We start from the raw sequence: 16,571 nt of genomic DNA on the forward strand, positions 1-16,571 counted from the left end.
GGGGACTTGGCAGGTTTGCCAAAAATCAGTTGGCCGTGGAGGTGAGGGTTTATTTCTGTACTCTCTATTCCACTGATCGATATATGTCTATCTTTATGCCAGTACCATGCTGTGTTGACCACCGTAGTTTGGTAATATGCTTCAAGGTCAGGCAATGAAACTCCTCCCACATAGCTCTTCTCTTTTAGAATGCTTTTGGTTATTCAGGTGCTTACCCTCACAAATAAATTTGGCATTTGTCCTTTCTATATCTGTAAAGTAGGCTGTTGGAATTTTGATTTGTAATGCATTGAACCTATAAATCAGTTTGGGTAGGATTGACATCTTCACGATATTTAGTCTTCTAATCTATGAGTATGGAATATCTTTCCATTTGTTTAGGTCTTCATTGACTTCTTTTAGCATTAGTTTTTGTAGTTTTCTGCATAAAGGTCCCATACTTCTTTGGTTAAATTGATTCCTAGGTATTTGAGTTTTTTGTTGCTATTGTAAATGGAACTTTTTCTCTGATTTCCTTCTCAGATTGCTTAACACTAGTGTGCAGAAACATTATTGATTTTTGTGTGTTGATCTTGTATCCTGTCACTTTGCTGAATTTGTTCTTTCTTCAGCCTTTGCTGGCAGCGCTCTCCCTTTTCCCAGGTAGAAGTAATTCCATTCCCCTCGGCATCAACAGCCAATCCCATTGTAGAGCAGGAGATTGATCTCTTTATTCCCCATGGCAAACAATGGTGTAGCCCCTCCTACCCTGGAAGGGCGAGACACAGCAGGCCAAATTTGTGGGTCAGAGGCTGAGTCAACCTTCGGCACCCTCCCTCTATCCCTCTCTTTACTGGGGAGGTACATCCCTGGGGCTCCCTTTGTCTGTAGCCAAAGGCTCAGAGGCCTGGGAATTGAAGTCTCTATAGGGTGGGGGAAGGCACGGGCAGCTGCAGCTTAACTCAGTTTTGCCATTGAGATTCTTTTCCTTTGCCCCTTTCTCTTCTGGTCGTTGTCCAGCATTCCCATGGTGTCCTAAACCCTAGAACATTTTTTTCCCAGGCCATCTCTGCCTGTCCTGTGGCTATTTTTCTGGGAGAGGAGAGAGTCCCGCATCTTTCTAGCCAACCATCTTCCCAGAAGTCTATCCAGGATGACTGATATTTGAGGAAACCTTGACAGGATCAGGGAAGGTCGTGAGAGATGAAACTAGAAATGTCAGCAGAAGCTAGGTTAATACAAGACTTCTTTTTTAAAGTTGTGTTACATTTTCATGGAAAAGGAATACATTTTCACTTGTTTTTCTGTATTATCTACACCGGAGTATCTATCATAGTAGTCCTGAAAACAGTTTCAGAAATTTTAATGGTAAATCGATTTTCCTCTTATATTTTCAAACAAGGAAAAGTTCTGTCTCCTTTAAAATCTGAGTCCCAGCAAAGAGTTACTGACAATTATAAAAAATAAAATAAGAAAAAACTGTAGGGATTTGTAGATGTCACATAGGCATGATGACACAGAATAAATAACTCAAAAGGCTGAACTTGAGTCTACAAATGTATTAACAGACTATGAATGTCAACTCCCAAAATTGGCCCTTCAAGTGAAGATTGGTTTCAGAATGTTTACTAAATTATTTAGGTAGAAATTATATCCAAGTCCAAAAAATGGGCCTTTTAAGTGAGTAAAGGAAGTCATCCTCAGATTTCCCTGGGATAGAGAGGAATTGCTATCACACAATTCTCTCCCTAGTTTACACCTGCCACTTCTAAGCTTGCCTCAGAACCAGCTGCTCTTTGAAACCATTCAGAAAGGTGTGTAGGTAATTTACAAAAGGTCCAGAAGAAAGTCCTGTTTGTAGCCTAGAGTTAAAAAACCTAGCAGAGAGAATTATTTTCTTCACTATGCCTTATAAACGGAAGGAGATAAATCAGGAGTAGCATAAACACTTACTATAGAGCCATAATCATGGTTTAATGATTGCATGTCCTTTAAAAGATTTTTTTTAATGTCTAATTTTTATTTCTAATTTTAGTATGCAGTTCAAGACAACAACCAAAAAAGGAAAACTTGACATTAGTGAAAACAGGTTTACAATTTTACAATAATAATAGCATTCTTTACATAAAAGTCAATTCTCAAAGTCCTCAAACTTGAGAACACCCAAATAAACTTCCATTTATAGATTTCCCCCTTCTAGTTCCAAAACTTGTTATTTTAGAATAAGTACTCATGTGAGATTTAGCTGAATAAAAAAATCAGCAATTATCCAATGCAAATATCATTTTGCTTTTTCTCTCCCCCGCCCCCCCCCCCCCACCCTTTTCCTTCTATTCTAGGTAAGGGTAGGAAGTAATAAATACTCTCACTATAAAATTCTGACCAAGCACACTGGCCTTTTCTAGTCAAGAAAAAGTAGATCAAGGGAAATTCCTGAGACAAGGCAGTCTTCAATGTGTTCACAGAAGCCACTGACTATAAGCCCTCTCTAGTTCACCCTGCCGAAGATGTACCATGCTATTCATGCAGATATGTGCAACTTTCTTTACCAGATAAGCTATGAACACTTTACTGCCAACCAAACTTGCCCATTCCATTTAGAGTCAGAACATTTTTCAAACTTTTTAGGAAAATAATCTCTCCTCCCAGGAAAAACTAATTCAGATACACTTATTAGCATCTTTGGTTACAAGGGCAATACAGTGGAGATGATGTTAATAATTATTCTCCCATGGCTAAGTTAAGATTGGAAAGAATCATATAAGTAGATATAAATATAACCTGCATTTTCTAAGATACTTACAACTCATTATATAAAGTCCAGCTCTTTTTGAAATTTTGTACATATAACAATGACAGCCATCTCTCCAGGGGTGAACCCGCAAACTTCTTGTAATACAAGTGATAGGGAAGGTCACTGAATGTGATTTCTCCAGTCCCCTCTGAGGCTAGGTCTCCAAAGGGCACACAAAGGACAGGAACATGTCCAACTGGTTCTTCACAATAACTTCAACTGGATCCAGCTTGTGGGGTAGATAATGGGCCAGAGTCATCTCCCAGGCATCGACGAGATATACACCAACTCCTGAGAACATCTTCCAAAGGACGGTGTCCAGCTGAAAGTTATACCAGTCGCTGTTGAAAAGGCTCACCTCAGGCCCCAACTGTTGAGCATTGGCTGTCCGGATGACCACTACAGTCTTAGGGCTTCGATCCAGAAGTTGGACAACTGCTCGACGGATGTTCCTAAGCCGCCGAATGTACACTTCCAAAGGGAAGGTACTGAAATGAGACCATATGGCTATAGCCACCACGGTGTTCTTCCCTCCCACAATGCCATTCAGCTCATTTGCCACATAATGGAGCTCACTGCTGCAGACAGTCGTGAAGCGGATGGGTGGACCGTGGCAGCGGTACTTGAGCAGGATATTGTGCTTCTGGTCCACTGCAAGGAAGGGACCGACATTCTTGGGACTACCCAAGTTAAACTCCACTAAATCTGGAACAAATGTGGTAAGGTATTCAAACCATTGTCTGATTGTTGAGTCACCAAATAAATACACCACTTTTCTTTGTAAGCATTCTGTAATGTTGTCAGGGTCATTAAACTGGCGCATCGTAAACTTTCTGGGCCTCCACTGGTCTTTGTAATAATATCCAGAAGGAAAAGTTCTTGAGCCTTGAGATAGTTCTGGGTTGTTAGTTTCTTTTATTCTGCTGGGAATCACAGTCACCCAATCAGGTCCACTGGAGTTGATTGGCATTTTGATATTGACACCACTCTGGAAGAAAGCACTCTCTGCGGCAGTGAGGAGGCCCTTCAGGTATCCACCTTTGAAATGGTTAATTCTGCTACTACAAGGGAGCTTCTTTGGTTTGAAGCAGAACCAGGGCTCTCCAGTGTAGAGATCTGTGAAGTTACAAAGGGGCAAACTCCAAAGGGGCAAACTCCCAGGAAGACACACATTACACTCGGTAGTTTCAGAAATTCTTCCTGAACGGAAGAGACTCTTGAAATAGACTCTGTCTGGTTTCTCCTCCTGTAGGTGCTGAAGAACTCTAACCCCTTCACTGGGGTGGACCAGAGATATAGATACTTTAACTTTACCTGGCCAAAGCAAAGTAAAAAAGACCTTGTAAAATCCATTCTGGTAGTCTACCACTCTACCCACAGCCCCCGCCTGCAGCTTGGGAGAGTGGATTCTGGCCTGCAGGTAGTCTCCACCATACTTCTTGGGCTTTCTTTGAAAATCCTGTACATGAACCAGCACCTCCAGCTGACCTCCCACTTTGAAGAAGGCTGCAGAGTTCAAGATGACAAAGTAGCTGGAAGAAGGGTCGGTGCTCTTTACAAAGGGGACTGGTCCCACGTCAGTTACCTGCCCCTGCATGGCAGCCAGCAAGGAGTCCTCCTCCACACGCTCCTGACTGGACAGGGTCTGGTGCTCATAGCCACAGTAGGGATTCCGGCTAATTCCTGTCACCTGGGAGGAAACAAACTGTCCACTGCTGTCGATGAATATGGCTGAAACAGTCTCATGGTCCAAATACTCCACCTGAGTTACATTAATGACCAGCAGCACCACCATCAACACTGTAAGCAGACAACAGAAAAGCCGTAGTTTGAAGAAATTGGTCCACATTTTCTGGCTGTATCTTGATCACCCATGGCCGACACTATGCTACTTTCACTCTTCAAAATTCCATGCCTTTGCTTTTCTTAACTGCAGATTAGCCTTCAGTTTAATTTGCTTCTTTCCTGCTAGTATCCTTAAGAGTTCTTTATAAAGAGGCACTGGAGTTGATTTAAGAAGTACATTTTTCTTCAAAGAACTCCTCCAGGTTCCAAAAGATTCTTTATAGCAATTTTAATTGAGGTTATTATTTATCATTCTGTTATATGTTATAATGTTATTGGCACAAGATATTATTAATTAAGGATAATATACAAAGAATTTTGAGTTGAACAGAATACATCTGGCAAATAGGGAGATAATTGTTGGTTGGTTTGTTTTTTCCTTCCAGTCTAAATAAGTTTTATATTGAAATGCAGCAGAATAAAAATTAAGTTTGACTCATTTAACTTACTTAATAATTCTGACATAGGATAATTACATTATCTTTAACTTCTGACTGTCAATTCACATGAAAATATTCACTGCGTTTGAAGAATTTAAAAAAGATTTAATAACTTTCTGTTGCTTTAAGCAGGATATTATTTTAAGAAAGGAAAGTCTAAAATGAGGAATTTATTGTCAAGTGAAATATATAACACAAATATGAGATTTCATACTAGTCCAGCTGGCTGCAGATCAAATAATTCCAGTATGAAGTTGAGCCAAGTCTTTTGCTAAAAGGTCCCTTTCTTTTACGGGTGATCACAGAGTACTACCAGCCCAGAATTGCCAGTAAGATGCATACAGAATTGAAGTCAGGATAGGGCCAGAACCTTGGATGAAGAATCAGGAAGTTTTAGGTCTGTTCCCAGCCTAGCCTGTCATTTATTATGGCTGTCTATGATGCCACAGCTCATTGACAAGCAGAGCATTCAGGCAAAGCTCTATTTGCTGAGGCAAACTTCTACTATTTGGAAGCATCCGGGTATTTTAGTGAATGTTTTTGGTTCTCTTCCAAACGCTTGGCATTAGGAAAACAGAGCCCATGTGTCTCTAGTGGAGGCACCCTTTTCTCTGGACTTCATTTTTCCCAGTCTGTATAATGTCCGGTAACTTGGAGCTTGTTCCCACCACCTTGTTTGTTCTGTGTTTTGTATTGTTCAATTAAGAGCATTTGGAGAGAGAGAAGGACTGGGATTACCTTTCCATAAAAGGGAAGAAGGGTAGTGGAGATTCCTCTTCCATAAACTTTATCAATTCAAAGCCTTTCTAGAGAGAATAACTGCCTACCTCTTTGCCTTTGCCTTTTTTAATTTGAAAAGTTGTAGGTTTGTAGAAAAATCATGTAAAAAAAATAGTCTTCGCACTTTGCTGAAAGAATATTAAAATTGTACTTTTAACTGTAGTCCATAGTTTACATTAAGGTGTATTTTCCCCCCATATACCACCCTATTATTAACAACTTGCATTAATGTGGTTCATTTGTTATAATTCATGAAAGACCACTTACATAATTGTACGATTAACTATATCCATTGTTTAGAAGAGAGTTCACTGTGTTGTACAATCCTGTTTTCTCTTTTTTTATTCTAGTAATATATATGACCTAAAATTCCCTCTTTTAACCACATTCACATATGTAATTCAATGCTATTAATTTCACTCACAATGCTGTGCTACCATCACCACCATGCATTTCTAAACTTTACAATTGACCCAAATAGAAATGCAGTACAAACTAAGCATTCACTCCCAGTGCCCTAGCCCCAGCCTGGCCCCTGGTAACCTTTACTCTAGATTCTAACTATGAGTTGGCTTATTCTATTTCATATCAGCGAGATCATACAATATTTGTCCTTTTGTGATGGCTTATTTCACCCAGCATAATGTCTTCAAGGTCCATCCATGTTGTTGTGTGCATCAGGACTTCATTCCTTTTTAATGTTGAATAATATTCCATTGTATGTTTATACCACGTTTTGCTTATCCACTCATTGGCTGAGGATACTTGGGTTGCTTCCACCTTCTGGCAATGGTCAATAATGCCACTGTGAATATTGGTGTGAAAATATCTGTTCAAGTCCCTGCTTCCAACTCTTTTGGGTATATCTAGTAATTTCCAGGTCAGATGATAGTTCTATACTTAACTTTTGAGGAATGCCAAACTGTCTTCCATAACAACGGCACCATTTTATAATCCCATCCGCAACGAATAAATGTTCCTATTTCTCCACATCCAACACTTGCAGTTTTCTACTTATTTAATAATAGTCAATCTATTGGGTGTGAAATCGTATCTCATTGTGGTTTTGATTCTCAGTTTCCTGATAGCTAATGATTTTGAGCATCTTTCCATGTGCTTTCTACCCATTTGTGTATCTTCTTTGAAGAACCCCATCTCCTATGATTTGCTTACATTCTCTCCCTCATTCAGTACCCCTTTTCCTTACACTTGTCAGTTCTGGGACCTGTCCTGTCTTACAGCAGTTCAGTTCCTTCGCCCCACCTTCTACCATTTTAAAATCTGCAGGTTTTTCCTGCCTCCAGTTTCTTCTGCATGGGATCAATCCAGAAAAGTGGGCCAATCCAGAAAGGTTTTGCATTCAGGTGGTCCAGTGACCAGAGGCTGGGTTGCCTGAGCGCGCTTCTTGGCAAAGGTTCCCTAGAGCTGCCCTCCCAACCCGCCCCAAGGGGCCTTCGGATGTGGCGCTGCTCAGGGGCCCGCCCGGGGCCTCTGCGGACTTGGGTCCCTGTGCCTGGAGGTGCGTGGGGATCTACCCGGCTGTGAGTGGCTCTAGGTCTGCATCTGGGGCAGGAGGGACCCCGGCGGGCTGCGCCTGACCGAGCGACCGCGAGGGGTCCAGACTGGGGGGCCTGAAGGAACTCTCCTCCCAGATCTTGGAAATCATTCTTCTTTTTCTTCGAGTCAGCGTTTCGGGAGTCCTTTTCCAGTCTCGATTGACCTTCAGAGTTCTAAGCAAGCGGTATTCGCCCTTTCACCGGTCCGTTCTGAGGAAAGACTTTACGAGGGGCGGGCCTACGGCGCCATGTTTGATGACGTCACCTCCTCGAGAGGCCCTATTGGTCTCCCCCGGATGTCGTCACAAGTGACGTCTTCGCAGCGTCGGGCCCGTGGCTGTCTGGGAGAAATGGGCACGTGGTGTAGGTATCAGGTGAGTTGGTCCTGTTAGACTTGTGACAACGCAGGAGATTGGCAGGAGCTTTCGCCTCTAATTTGGCTGTCTGCTGACCTCACTGCGTGTGAGAGAGCTGCAGCAGGCAGTTTCTTGCACAGCAGCGCCATACATTATCTATACTTCGCCAGCAGCTGGTTGCAGTCTCAGGGCAACAGGATGTGTCTGTTGTTAGCAGTGCAGAGGCAAACATTTTGGGAAAGGGAGCCTTTATCACCCCTGTTGACAAGTTCAGCTCGCAGTCAGCTAAGCACTCCTCCTCATTAGGAAAGCAGTTTGCCGCTGCCCCGTTAAGAATAGCCTGTTCCTGTTCCAAACAGGCATTTATTTCTGAGGCTGCGTTAAAAGGGATGCACAGACCATACCTTGACCCCAGAACGTGTGGAGTCATGTATTAAATTCTGGGCACTAACCTGTCATTGAGTCACTGCTAGAATTATGTCCTGTCCAAAGAAAAGTAAATAGAATTGATGAGGACTTGAGAAAATGCCACATGAGAAATAATTGAATGGACCATAGTTTGATGATATTATCTCACATTCTGTAACAAATGTTCCATCATGGTGGGGTGTGTTGGTGAAGGGGTGTTGTGTGGGAATCCCACACATGTGCATGATTGTTTTTGAAAGCTCACAACTTCTGTAATAAAAAAATATATTAAAAAAAAAGAACAAGCAGAAAATGGGCACAACATAGTTCTTCAGTTAGTTGAAAGGCTATTTCTTAGTGCAGACACTACTTACTCTTTGTATTTCTGGAGGAAGAACTAGTACGTTAAAGGAGTGTAGGAAATGACTCGAGGATATTTCCAGAAATTACAGCTATTCAAATATGGAATGGACTGCTCCCTAAGGGACCAGTGGAAAGCACACAGTGGGTGGTCAATGAGCATATCTTGGATGATTGTTAAATAAATCTTTAAAGAACTAGCCTAGATGACTTCAAAAGTTCCCTACATTTAAGTGTGGCTTAAACATAGTTTCGGTACACTAGAAGGAATGCAAACCAGGCTGTAGGAGTTGAGAGAATACAAGATGCCTAGGCGGGTATTAAAGTTAAAAATTTTGCCCATGGAAGGAAAGCTAAATGGGTAGTGAAAAGAGACAAGGACAGGGTCTCTAGTCTAGGCCTTCCCAGTGGAGGAGTGGCTTGGACTTAAAACTCCCTGGAGTTCTGTTTCCTTGTCTGCAAAGTCAGGGCACTGAACTGATAACCCGCAGTCCTGGGCCTCTATATTTCTAAATTCTTAGGTGTTGAATGAAGTATCCAAGAGATAAAGCAAGCAACGTAAATGTGACATAAAAATGTGAACATAAAGATCTTTTTTTTAAAAACATTTATTTATTTCTCTCCCCTTCCCTCCCCCCCCCCCCCCCCCCCCCGTTGTCTGATCTCTGTGTCCTTTTGCTGGGTGTTCTTCTCTTTGTCCACTTCTGTTGTTGTCAGTGGCACAGGAATCTGTGTTTCTTTTTGTTGCATCATGTTGTTGTGTCAGCTCTCCATGTGTGCGGCGCCATTCCTGGGCAGACTGCACTTTCTTTCACACTGGGCGGCTCTTATTACGGGTTGCACTCCTTGTGCATCAGGCTCCCCTACGCGGGGGACACCCCTGCGTGGCAGGGCACTCCTTGCGCGCATCAGCACTGTGCATGGGCCAGCTCCACATGGGTCAAGGAGGCCCGGGGTTTGAACCACAGACCTCCCGTGTGGTAGGCAGACAGCTTAACCACTGGGCCAAGTCCGCTTCCCTAAAGATCTTTTAATTATAGTAAATTTTAGGGAATTTTGCAAACATGAATTAATAGATGTCCAAGGAAGGCAGACAAAGGAGTCACTACTAGAAGAAAAGAGAAACCTCCAGATGAATACTGGACTTTACCTGGGTGACAAGAGTGAAAATTAAGGAAAATACATGAATTAAATAAATAAAATGCACTGTTTCAAGATGCTATTATGTCAAGTGAACCATAATTACAACTATTGGTTTAACTTTGATGTTTCTATTTGAGTCAAATTCTGAGAATTATTCTTGGTCCTTCTGACCCCTCCCCCATTCCGAGTGTGTGCTGAAGACACCATGCACCAGCTCGCACCAGCTCACACCAGGTCACACCAGCTCTCAAGAGCCAGTTGTGTGTTTCTCCCCAACTCTGCCCTCAGTAATACCCAGTCGGAAGCTGGAAATCTGCCATGGGAGGATTTACGCCACAGAAATTGGTAAATGCTACAAGTCAGGGCTTACTTTTTATTCTGTATTTTTTTTGGAGATCCAGTCGCTAAACATTACCAACATACCACTGCGTGCCCACCACACCCTACTTCTAAGCAATATGTACCAAAAACAGTGCTCTCTTTGATCTCAAAATATATAGCGACGTGTTAAAAAAAAAAATTACCTGTTATTTCCTTATGTCAATGTAATTTGGGTCCAGTTCAAACTTCAGCATAAAAAGGAATATGACTAGGATTAGAAGAACAATCTTAGGGTAAATAGAACGGTCTAGCATGTAGTAATCATGTGGCATTGATGGGTGTAAATTATGGTAAATTTCCAAAAGTCCTTGCTTGCCAGTATGTACAGAGAGTTCTGAAAATCTAAAAACCTGGGTGAGTTTTACATTGCTAGCCAGATTCCACCACTTCTTGGTTTACATCCTGCCAGTTGTCCCCATTGCACAAAGAATAAAATATGCCTCTTAATTGTGGCCTTCAAAACCAAAAAAGGATTTGACTTTTATTTCCATCCAGCATCATTTTGTATTAGCACTCATTTACTCTCCCTTTCCCTTTCACTCTTTCAGCTTCCCTAACCTTTAATCTGATCCTTATACTCACCAAACTCATTCCTACCTCAACATTATTGTATTTATTCCTTTTTATCCTTCCCCTCCTCTTCTTTCCTCTTCTTCTCTCTCTCTTCCTCCTCCTTCCTCCCTCACTTCCCCCATCCACTCTCTCTTTATCCCTTTCTACCTCTCTTCCTCTCTCTTCTGTATCTCATTCTTTCCCCCTCATTTTGCAGAGAGCTCATTTCTGTCCACCCTATATAATTCAGGACCTTCCCCTTAGTCACTGTATTTCCCATTACCCTGTTTATTTTCTTCTTACACTGGTTCCCATCTGAAACTATCTTATTTATTAATTTGTTTGCTTTCATTGTCTATCTCCTCATGGTTGAATATAGCCTCTAGGAAAACAAGGATCTTATCTCTCGTGTTCACTGATGAATATTTAGGCTCTTTAATAGTGCTTGAACTAGAACAGCTGTGACTGAAGGAAAGCAGGAAGGGAAGATGGAGGGCAGATAATCTAGCATTTGGCCTTGATTTAAGGGGGTTAAGTTACTAAAATACCAGGGACTTCATTAATGGGCAGCTTCACTTATTAATAAGTTGCTCTTCATGACTATAGTGAGAGCGTGAAAACAAGGTTCCACTGTAGGAGATCAACCTTGCCAAAATCTGAAAATACACTGCTCTTTAGAGGTATGAGGTATTTGCTGGAGTGTAGCCATGGACATATGAAAGGTTAGGACTTTCTCGGTCTTTCAAATCAAGGACAATAACAATTACCCAAAGAATTAGATTTGTAGTCACTCTATCTTGTGAGGTTTTATAAATAAATACCATAAGATCCTGGTTTGTGTACTTGACACTTCAGGCTGACTGTAATCAATGGTGAGTAAGCAAGCATCCATGAAGGAAAGGGGAATGGGAAGAGGTTTATTTCTTAAAGGAATATTGTAGAGCGAGGCCATTTGGTTTTACTCCTTTTGGCACATCATTTGAAATAACTTGATGCTCAGCCCATGGATTTGAAAGTGTTTTTAAATTACAATCTCAGCATCCAGTTAATTCAAAGACAAATTGTTTCTGAAACTATTGCTGATAGGTCTAGGATATGTGCAGGATATACTGCTTTATCCAACACTAATTTCATAGCTGGAAAGATATCAAGATACATTTTCTAAGGCTTTGGGGAGGTGTTATTTCACTGGCTCCTATTGATTTCATTATTATTTTTCCTTAAAACATATTGCATGTGCAGAATATAACTTGACTCTATGCCTGCCAGGAGGAAAAAACATATTCTTTGTCCTTGAGGATGTTATAGCTGAGACATAAAAGACAATCATACAAAACCATGTGTGGATATAGAGATGCAAAGAACATCATTCTGCAAATACAACCTTGATTTTAAAAAGAAGGGAATTATGTAAACAAACACATTGGAAAGAGTAATTAGGGGACTTTGAGTCTTCTCATCATTCAGGTTTTTCTATTTTTATGAAATGTTTAGAAGAGGACTAAAATAATTGCTAATATCTCTGGGATTCTCTTTTAAGTTATAAGGAGGATTTTACAATTAAAAGTCACTTTTGAATATAATAAAGGTCTGTAGCATTGAAGGATATGATATATAGTAAGGTTCATGTCTCTTTGTTTCCAAATATTGTGCCTGTTAAGCACAATAGAACTTTACAATGACAAAAGTTCTGTGATCCCTTAAGTCTGGCGGAATTTCACTAAATGTTTTAGACACAGGGACAATGGGAGGAAATAGAAGTAATAATAACAACAGTGTTCTGAAGAAATGAACACATCTCAAATATAGTTGATTTATTCTCAAAATTAATGTCTTTGTGGAAATAGGACTAATTCTTTTACTTCTTAATTTGCTTAGCTGAACACAAATTCATATTACTCAAATAATTTATCCAATGTTAGCTTAATTGATTGATTCTTTGACCAACTTAATCCAATAAGTCAATTATTTTGACTTCTGAAAGCTAATGTGCCTGTGGTAGTAACAAGCTCCTCTATCCATTTAGGTATATAGCCCCCATAGAATTAGAGGAATCAGGGGCATTGTCCTAGTCCCTGTCCTTTGGTGGCTAGAAAACTTAGGGGAATAAGAAAAATACCAAAAACAAAATAAAAGTGCTGAGTCAGGCAGTTATCCTATTCATCCCACTTGCTAAACAAAGTTGCCAACCTGCGCTTTTGCACTGGCCCCTCTCAGGCTTCTGTCATGACATAGTTTCCTTTTGGAGTCTGCTATTGATGATCCTTTTAAAGTCTAAGAAAAAAAAACTAGATGACTATCTAAATAGAGGAAGATGACAACATGAGCCACAAACAATGATGTGCCCCAAAAGGACTGGCCCTGAGTCTGTTACATGCCTGAATAGATTTTGCTTGTAAAGAACTAACTGTGATTGCTCTGATTCCTCTTTTGCCCCTACCCAGTATCCTACCCAAACCTAACACCTTGCACAAGACAGGGAATTTGAAAGATTCCTAATACTAGTGGACTTGATTTGATCACACAAGAATAATACATAGTCATGCTTAAATAACTCTGTGGTCAATTACAAGGTTTAGTTACTCCTATAAGCAAAAGTATTTCCATAATTATATCTATATTATAGGGAATTCAAAATAAGTAACTGTGGTCTTTTAAGACAATATATATTCTTGCGAAGGATTTGTTCAAAAGAGAGTAAAAGAAAAAGAATTTTGAAAGGAAAACTGGCAATGATATAGCTTAATACTGCAATAGAGAAATGGCCCCATGTAAGGAAAACTGGCCACTGTACAAACTGAAAACCTGTCTTGCTTGATTCTTTGCCCACTTTTTACCATACTCAGAAACACTTTTCCAAAAATATTCTCATGTTCATTGGAAACTAGTGAATATGCATCAACATTTGCTGGTGTTATACTTCTTTTATCACGCTTTGCTCCAGAACATACATATTTAATATTCATGTAAAATACTTTCCTGGCAGTAGGTCAGTATCTTCCCAATGAAGAGCCTATTGATGATACAGAATAGAGCTTCCCTTCAATCCTGACTATTATTCCGAGTCCTTTTTGTCCCACTGAAGAACAGGGAACTTTTTATTTGTTCTAAGAAATGGCCTTTCAAATTCAGTAACAACATGTTCTGTTCCTCAGGAAATAAGAGAAGATCGAGACAGGGCGCGGCTAGACTCCATGGTGCTGCTCATCATGAAACTGGACCAACTTGACCAGGACATTGAGAATGCTCTCAGCACCAGCTCCTCTCCATCCAGCACGCCCACGAGCCTGCGGCGCCATGCCCCTGTGAGCTTGCCCTTCCCACTTTCCCCCCGGGAGAGCGACAACTCCCTACTTCGTACAGTCCCTCTTGCAGATGAAGCATCTTGGACAGCAGGGTCTACTATGCTTCCTAGTGTTCAAATCCTCGTTGTAGTTGCTTCCCTAATTGTCAGTTTTCTCTGAAATTATATAAAGCCCATTAGCAAGTACTGTGCCTATTGGGTCTAGTGATTTAATCCCAGTGTCTCCCAGATTTGCATTGCATGTAGAAAATGCTTAATAAATATTGTTGCATGGGTTGATGGGTGGATGGTTAGATGGGTGGATGCTGGTTGAACTAAGCACACTACAAGAAATAACTTAGATGAGATCAACTTGAGAACATTTGAAAATCCACTCAGAATAACAAAAGTCACTCCGAATTTTATTCTGCCATGCATTAATTTCATGTATGTCTGAGATTTTTTTAGGCTTACAGTAAAATCCGGAAGTCCTAGACTGACAAGGCCCTCTACATATTTAATTTCACTTCAAATGAAATGGCTTAGTTTGTGCATGTACAGCAAATGTGATGGTAGAGCTTATTACTAATTAAGCCATGAAGTCCTTTTCAATTCATCTACTATATTACCTATGTTATAGCTTTAAAAAAAAAACATTAAATCAAGAGATTATGTATTTACCGCAGGTCAAAGAGGTAGAAATTTTCATATATATATATTTGAGCACCTGATGAAATAAAATTATTCCATATCAAATTCTTGGAGTAATATAGTTCCACCATTGATTCTGAAATTACACAAGAATTATTCTGACTGTGGAGCAGAATATTTCAAAGTACATAAACATGTAATAGTAAAAGCTAACACCATATATGCTAGGGCAGTATTCTAAGTGCTTTACGTATGTTAACACATTTGTTGTTTGCAACATTTTTCGGATGAGTTAAAGGCACAGAGAAGTTAATAATTTCATGGCCCTGAGCCAAGATCCACACCCACCCAGTCTCAACACAGAGCCGTGCCATTTACCTGCTACATCATACTCCCCTGCTAGGTGACTGACAATGGAATGTGATGGCTTGAGAAAACTTTACAAATAGTAATCATTAAAGTGGATGGATATGAAATTAAATACTTCAGCCTAGAAAGCCCAGTAGAAGTGGAATTTTGGTCCTTGTTTATAACCTTCTGGATACTTTTTCCTTTCCCTTCGGGGTCCTTTCAAATGTTTTCTTTACAGTGAAGGCTTCCCTCCATCTTCTGTCTTCCCAGACAGTCAATTCCTTCCCCTCTGGTGCCACCATAGCGTCTGGCACATACTTGAGTTTTAGCATGTACCACAGGCATCCCAATGGAGGAAAGGCAATCAAAGTTATCGCCTAAAGACTAACACTAAAGCATAGTTTAAATATTTTTACATATGGAGGGTCTATGGAGGCATCATACTCATTTTCATCAACATTGTTAGAGCCAAGAATATCTGTATTTGTCAATAGGAGGTCCTTCTCGGTACTTCTTCTCCATTAATCTAGGCTGGGATAATGTTTCTCTTTAAAAGTTTCTGATGTGAATTGCAAATCTCCCCTTATCTTTTTAATCTCTCCCCTTTTCTCTCTCCTGTCAGCTTTCATGAGTCCCCTCTACCTAGGAGAAAAGACACAGCCCAGATTTCCACTGAATACAATTCCAGCTCACATCTCAAAAATAGTCTTAATTTACTCTAAAAATTAATCTCCATTTCAGAAAGCAAGATAGGCTTTACCTACTAGACTCAGCTGTTTATGGAATGGTAAAAGCAAAACGAAAACAGCAGCGAGATGAGTGATGATTTTAAGATTTGCCGACATCTTCATCTTCTGCCTCCAGTCAAGCTGTAAACTCGAGTTTATAGTACAAGCACTATCTCATGGAGTATCATCACTGCTGACCAACTCTTGGTTCTGTAAATAAAGATGTTTTTCTAAACTCTCAGTTCAATATATACTTTCAGAAGGCAAAAAAATGCTGGGCAAAAGTTATGAACTTTGGATTCTGACAGATTTGGGTTCAAATGCCAGCTCCATAACCAGCTGCATGGGAACATATGAAAAGTATTTAATTTCTCCACTTCAGGCTCATGTGAAAATGGAGATATTGCTTCCTTTAACGAATGGCTTCTTGGGGGGAGTAAATGAAAGAACTGTGTAAAATATATTGCTCAGATCTGGCACAGAATACGGGTTTAGTAATTGCTAATTCCATTTACGTACTGTCCCCCCTCCCCCCCCCCCCCCCCCCCCCCCCCCCCCGCCCCATACTCATTCAAACCAGGCCCTGGGCTAACGATGAGGACATCCCACAACCCTCACAACTTCATTTTGGTCTTTATATTTGTCCAGGTCATCTCTCATTCTTTATTTCTGCTCCTCGGCATTTAAAAGCTAATTTAACCTTCTCTCATCAGCAGTTTTTCCGCGGGGTCTCTCCACTCCTGTTGATAATTGCCCCATGGAATAAGGTGGTGGTAACAGCATGATTATGACTCCATGCTCCCTGCCCGACGCCCCCTGCCCCACACCCCATCCTCACCCTCCACAGGTTAGCAGGCTGCAAAGACACAGTGACCCCCCAGTGTGAGATCATTTATGAGAAAATGGTACAATGAGTTCTATATATAATAAAAGGGATAAAGAATAATAAATCCCGGCATCTTTA

General features: G+C 40.6%; 1 protein-coding gene and 1 pseudogene across 2 annotated transcripts in view; one reads left to right on the plus strand and one right to left on the minus strand.

Moving 5' to 3' along the window:
* DLC1 (DLC1 Rho GTPase activating protein) overlaps positions 1–16,571 on the plus strand; it is a 507,940-nt gene that overhangs the window by 184,681 nt on the left and 306,688 nt on the right. For both annotated transcript variants that reach the window (XM_058289885.1, XM_058289886.1), the window contains exon 3: positions 13,750–13,899. In XM_058289885.1, the coding sequence (XP_058145868.1) occupies positions 13,750–13,899 (150 nt within the window). The remainder of the gene's footprint in view (positions 1–13,749; positions 13,900–16,571) is intronic.
* Positions 1,979–4,822, minus strand: LOC101441105 (NXPE family member 3 pseudogene; annotated as a pseudogene).

This window comes from Dasypus novemcinctus, chromosome 29, assembly GCF_030445035.2.
Source record: "Dasypus novemcinctus isolate mDasNov1 chromosome 29, mDasNov1.1.hap2, whole genome shotgun sequence".
Lineage (NCBI taxonomy): Eukaryota > Metazoa > Chordata > Mammalia > Cingulata > Dasypodidae > Dasypus > Dasypus novemcinctus.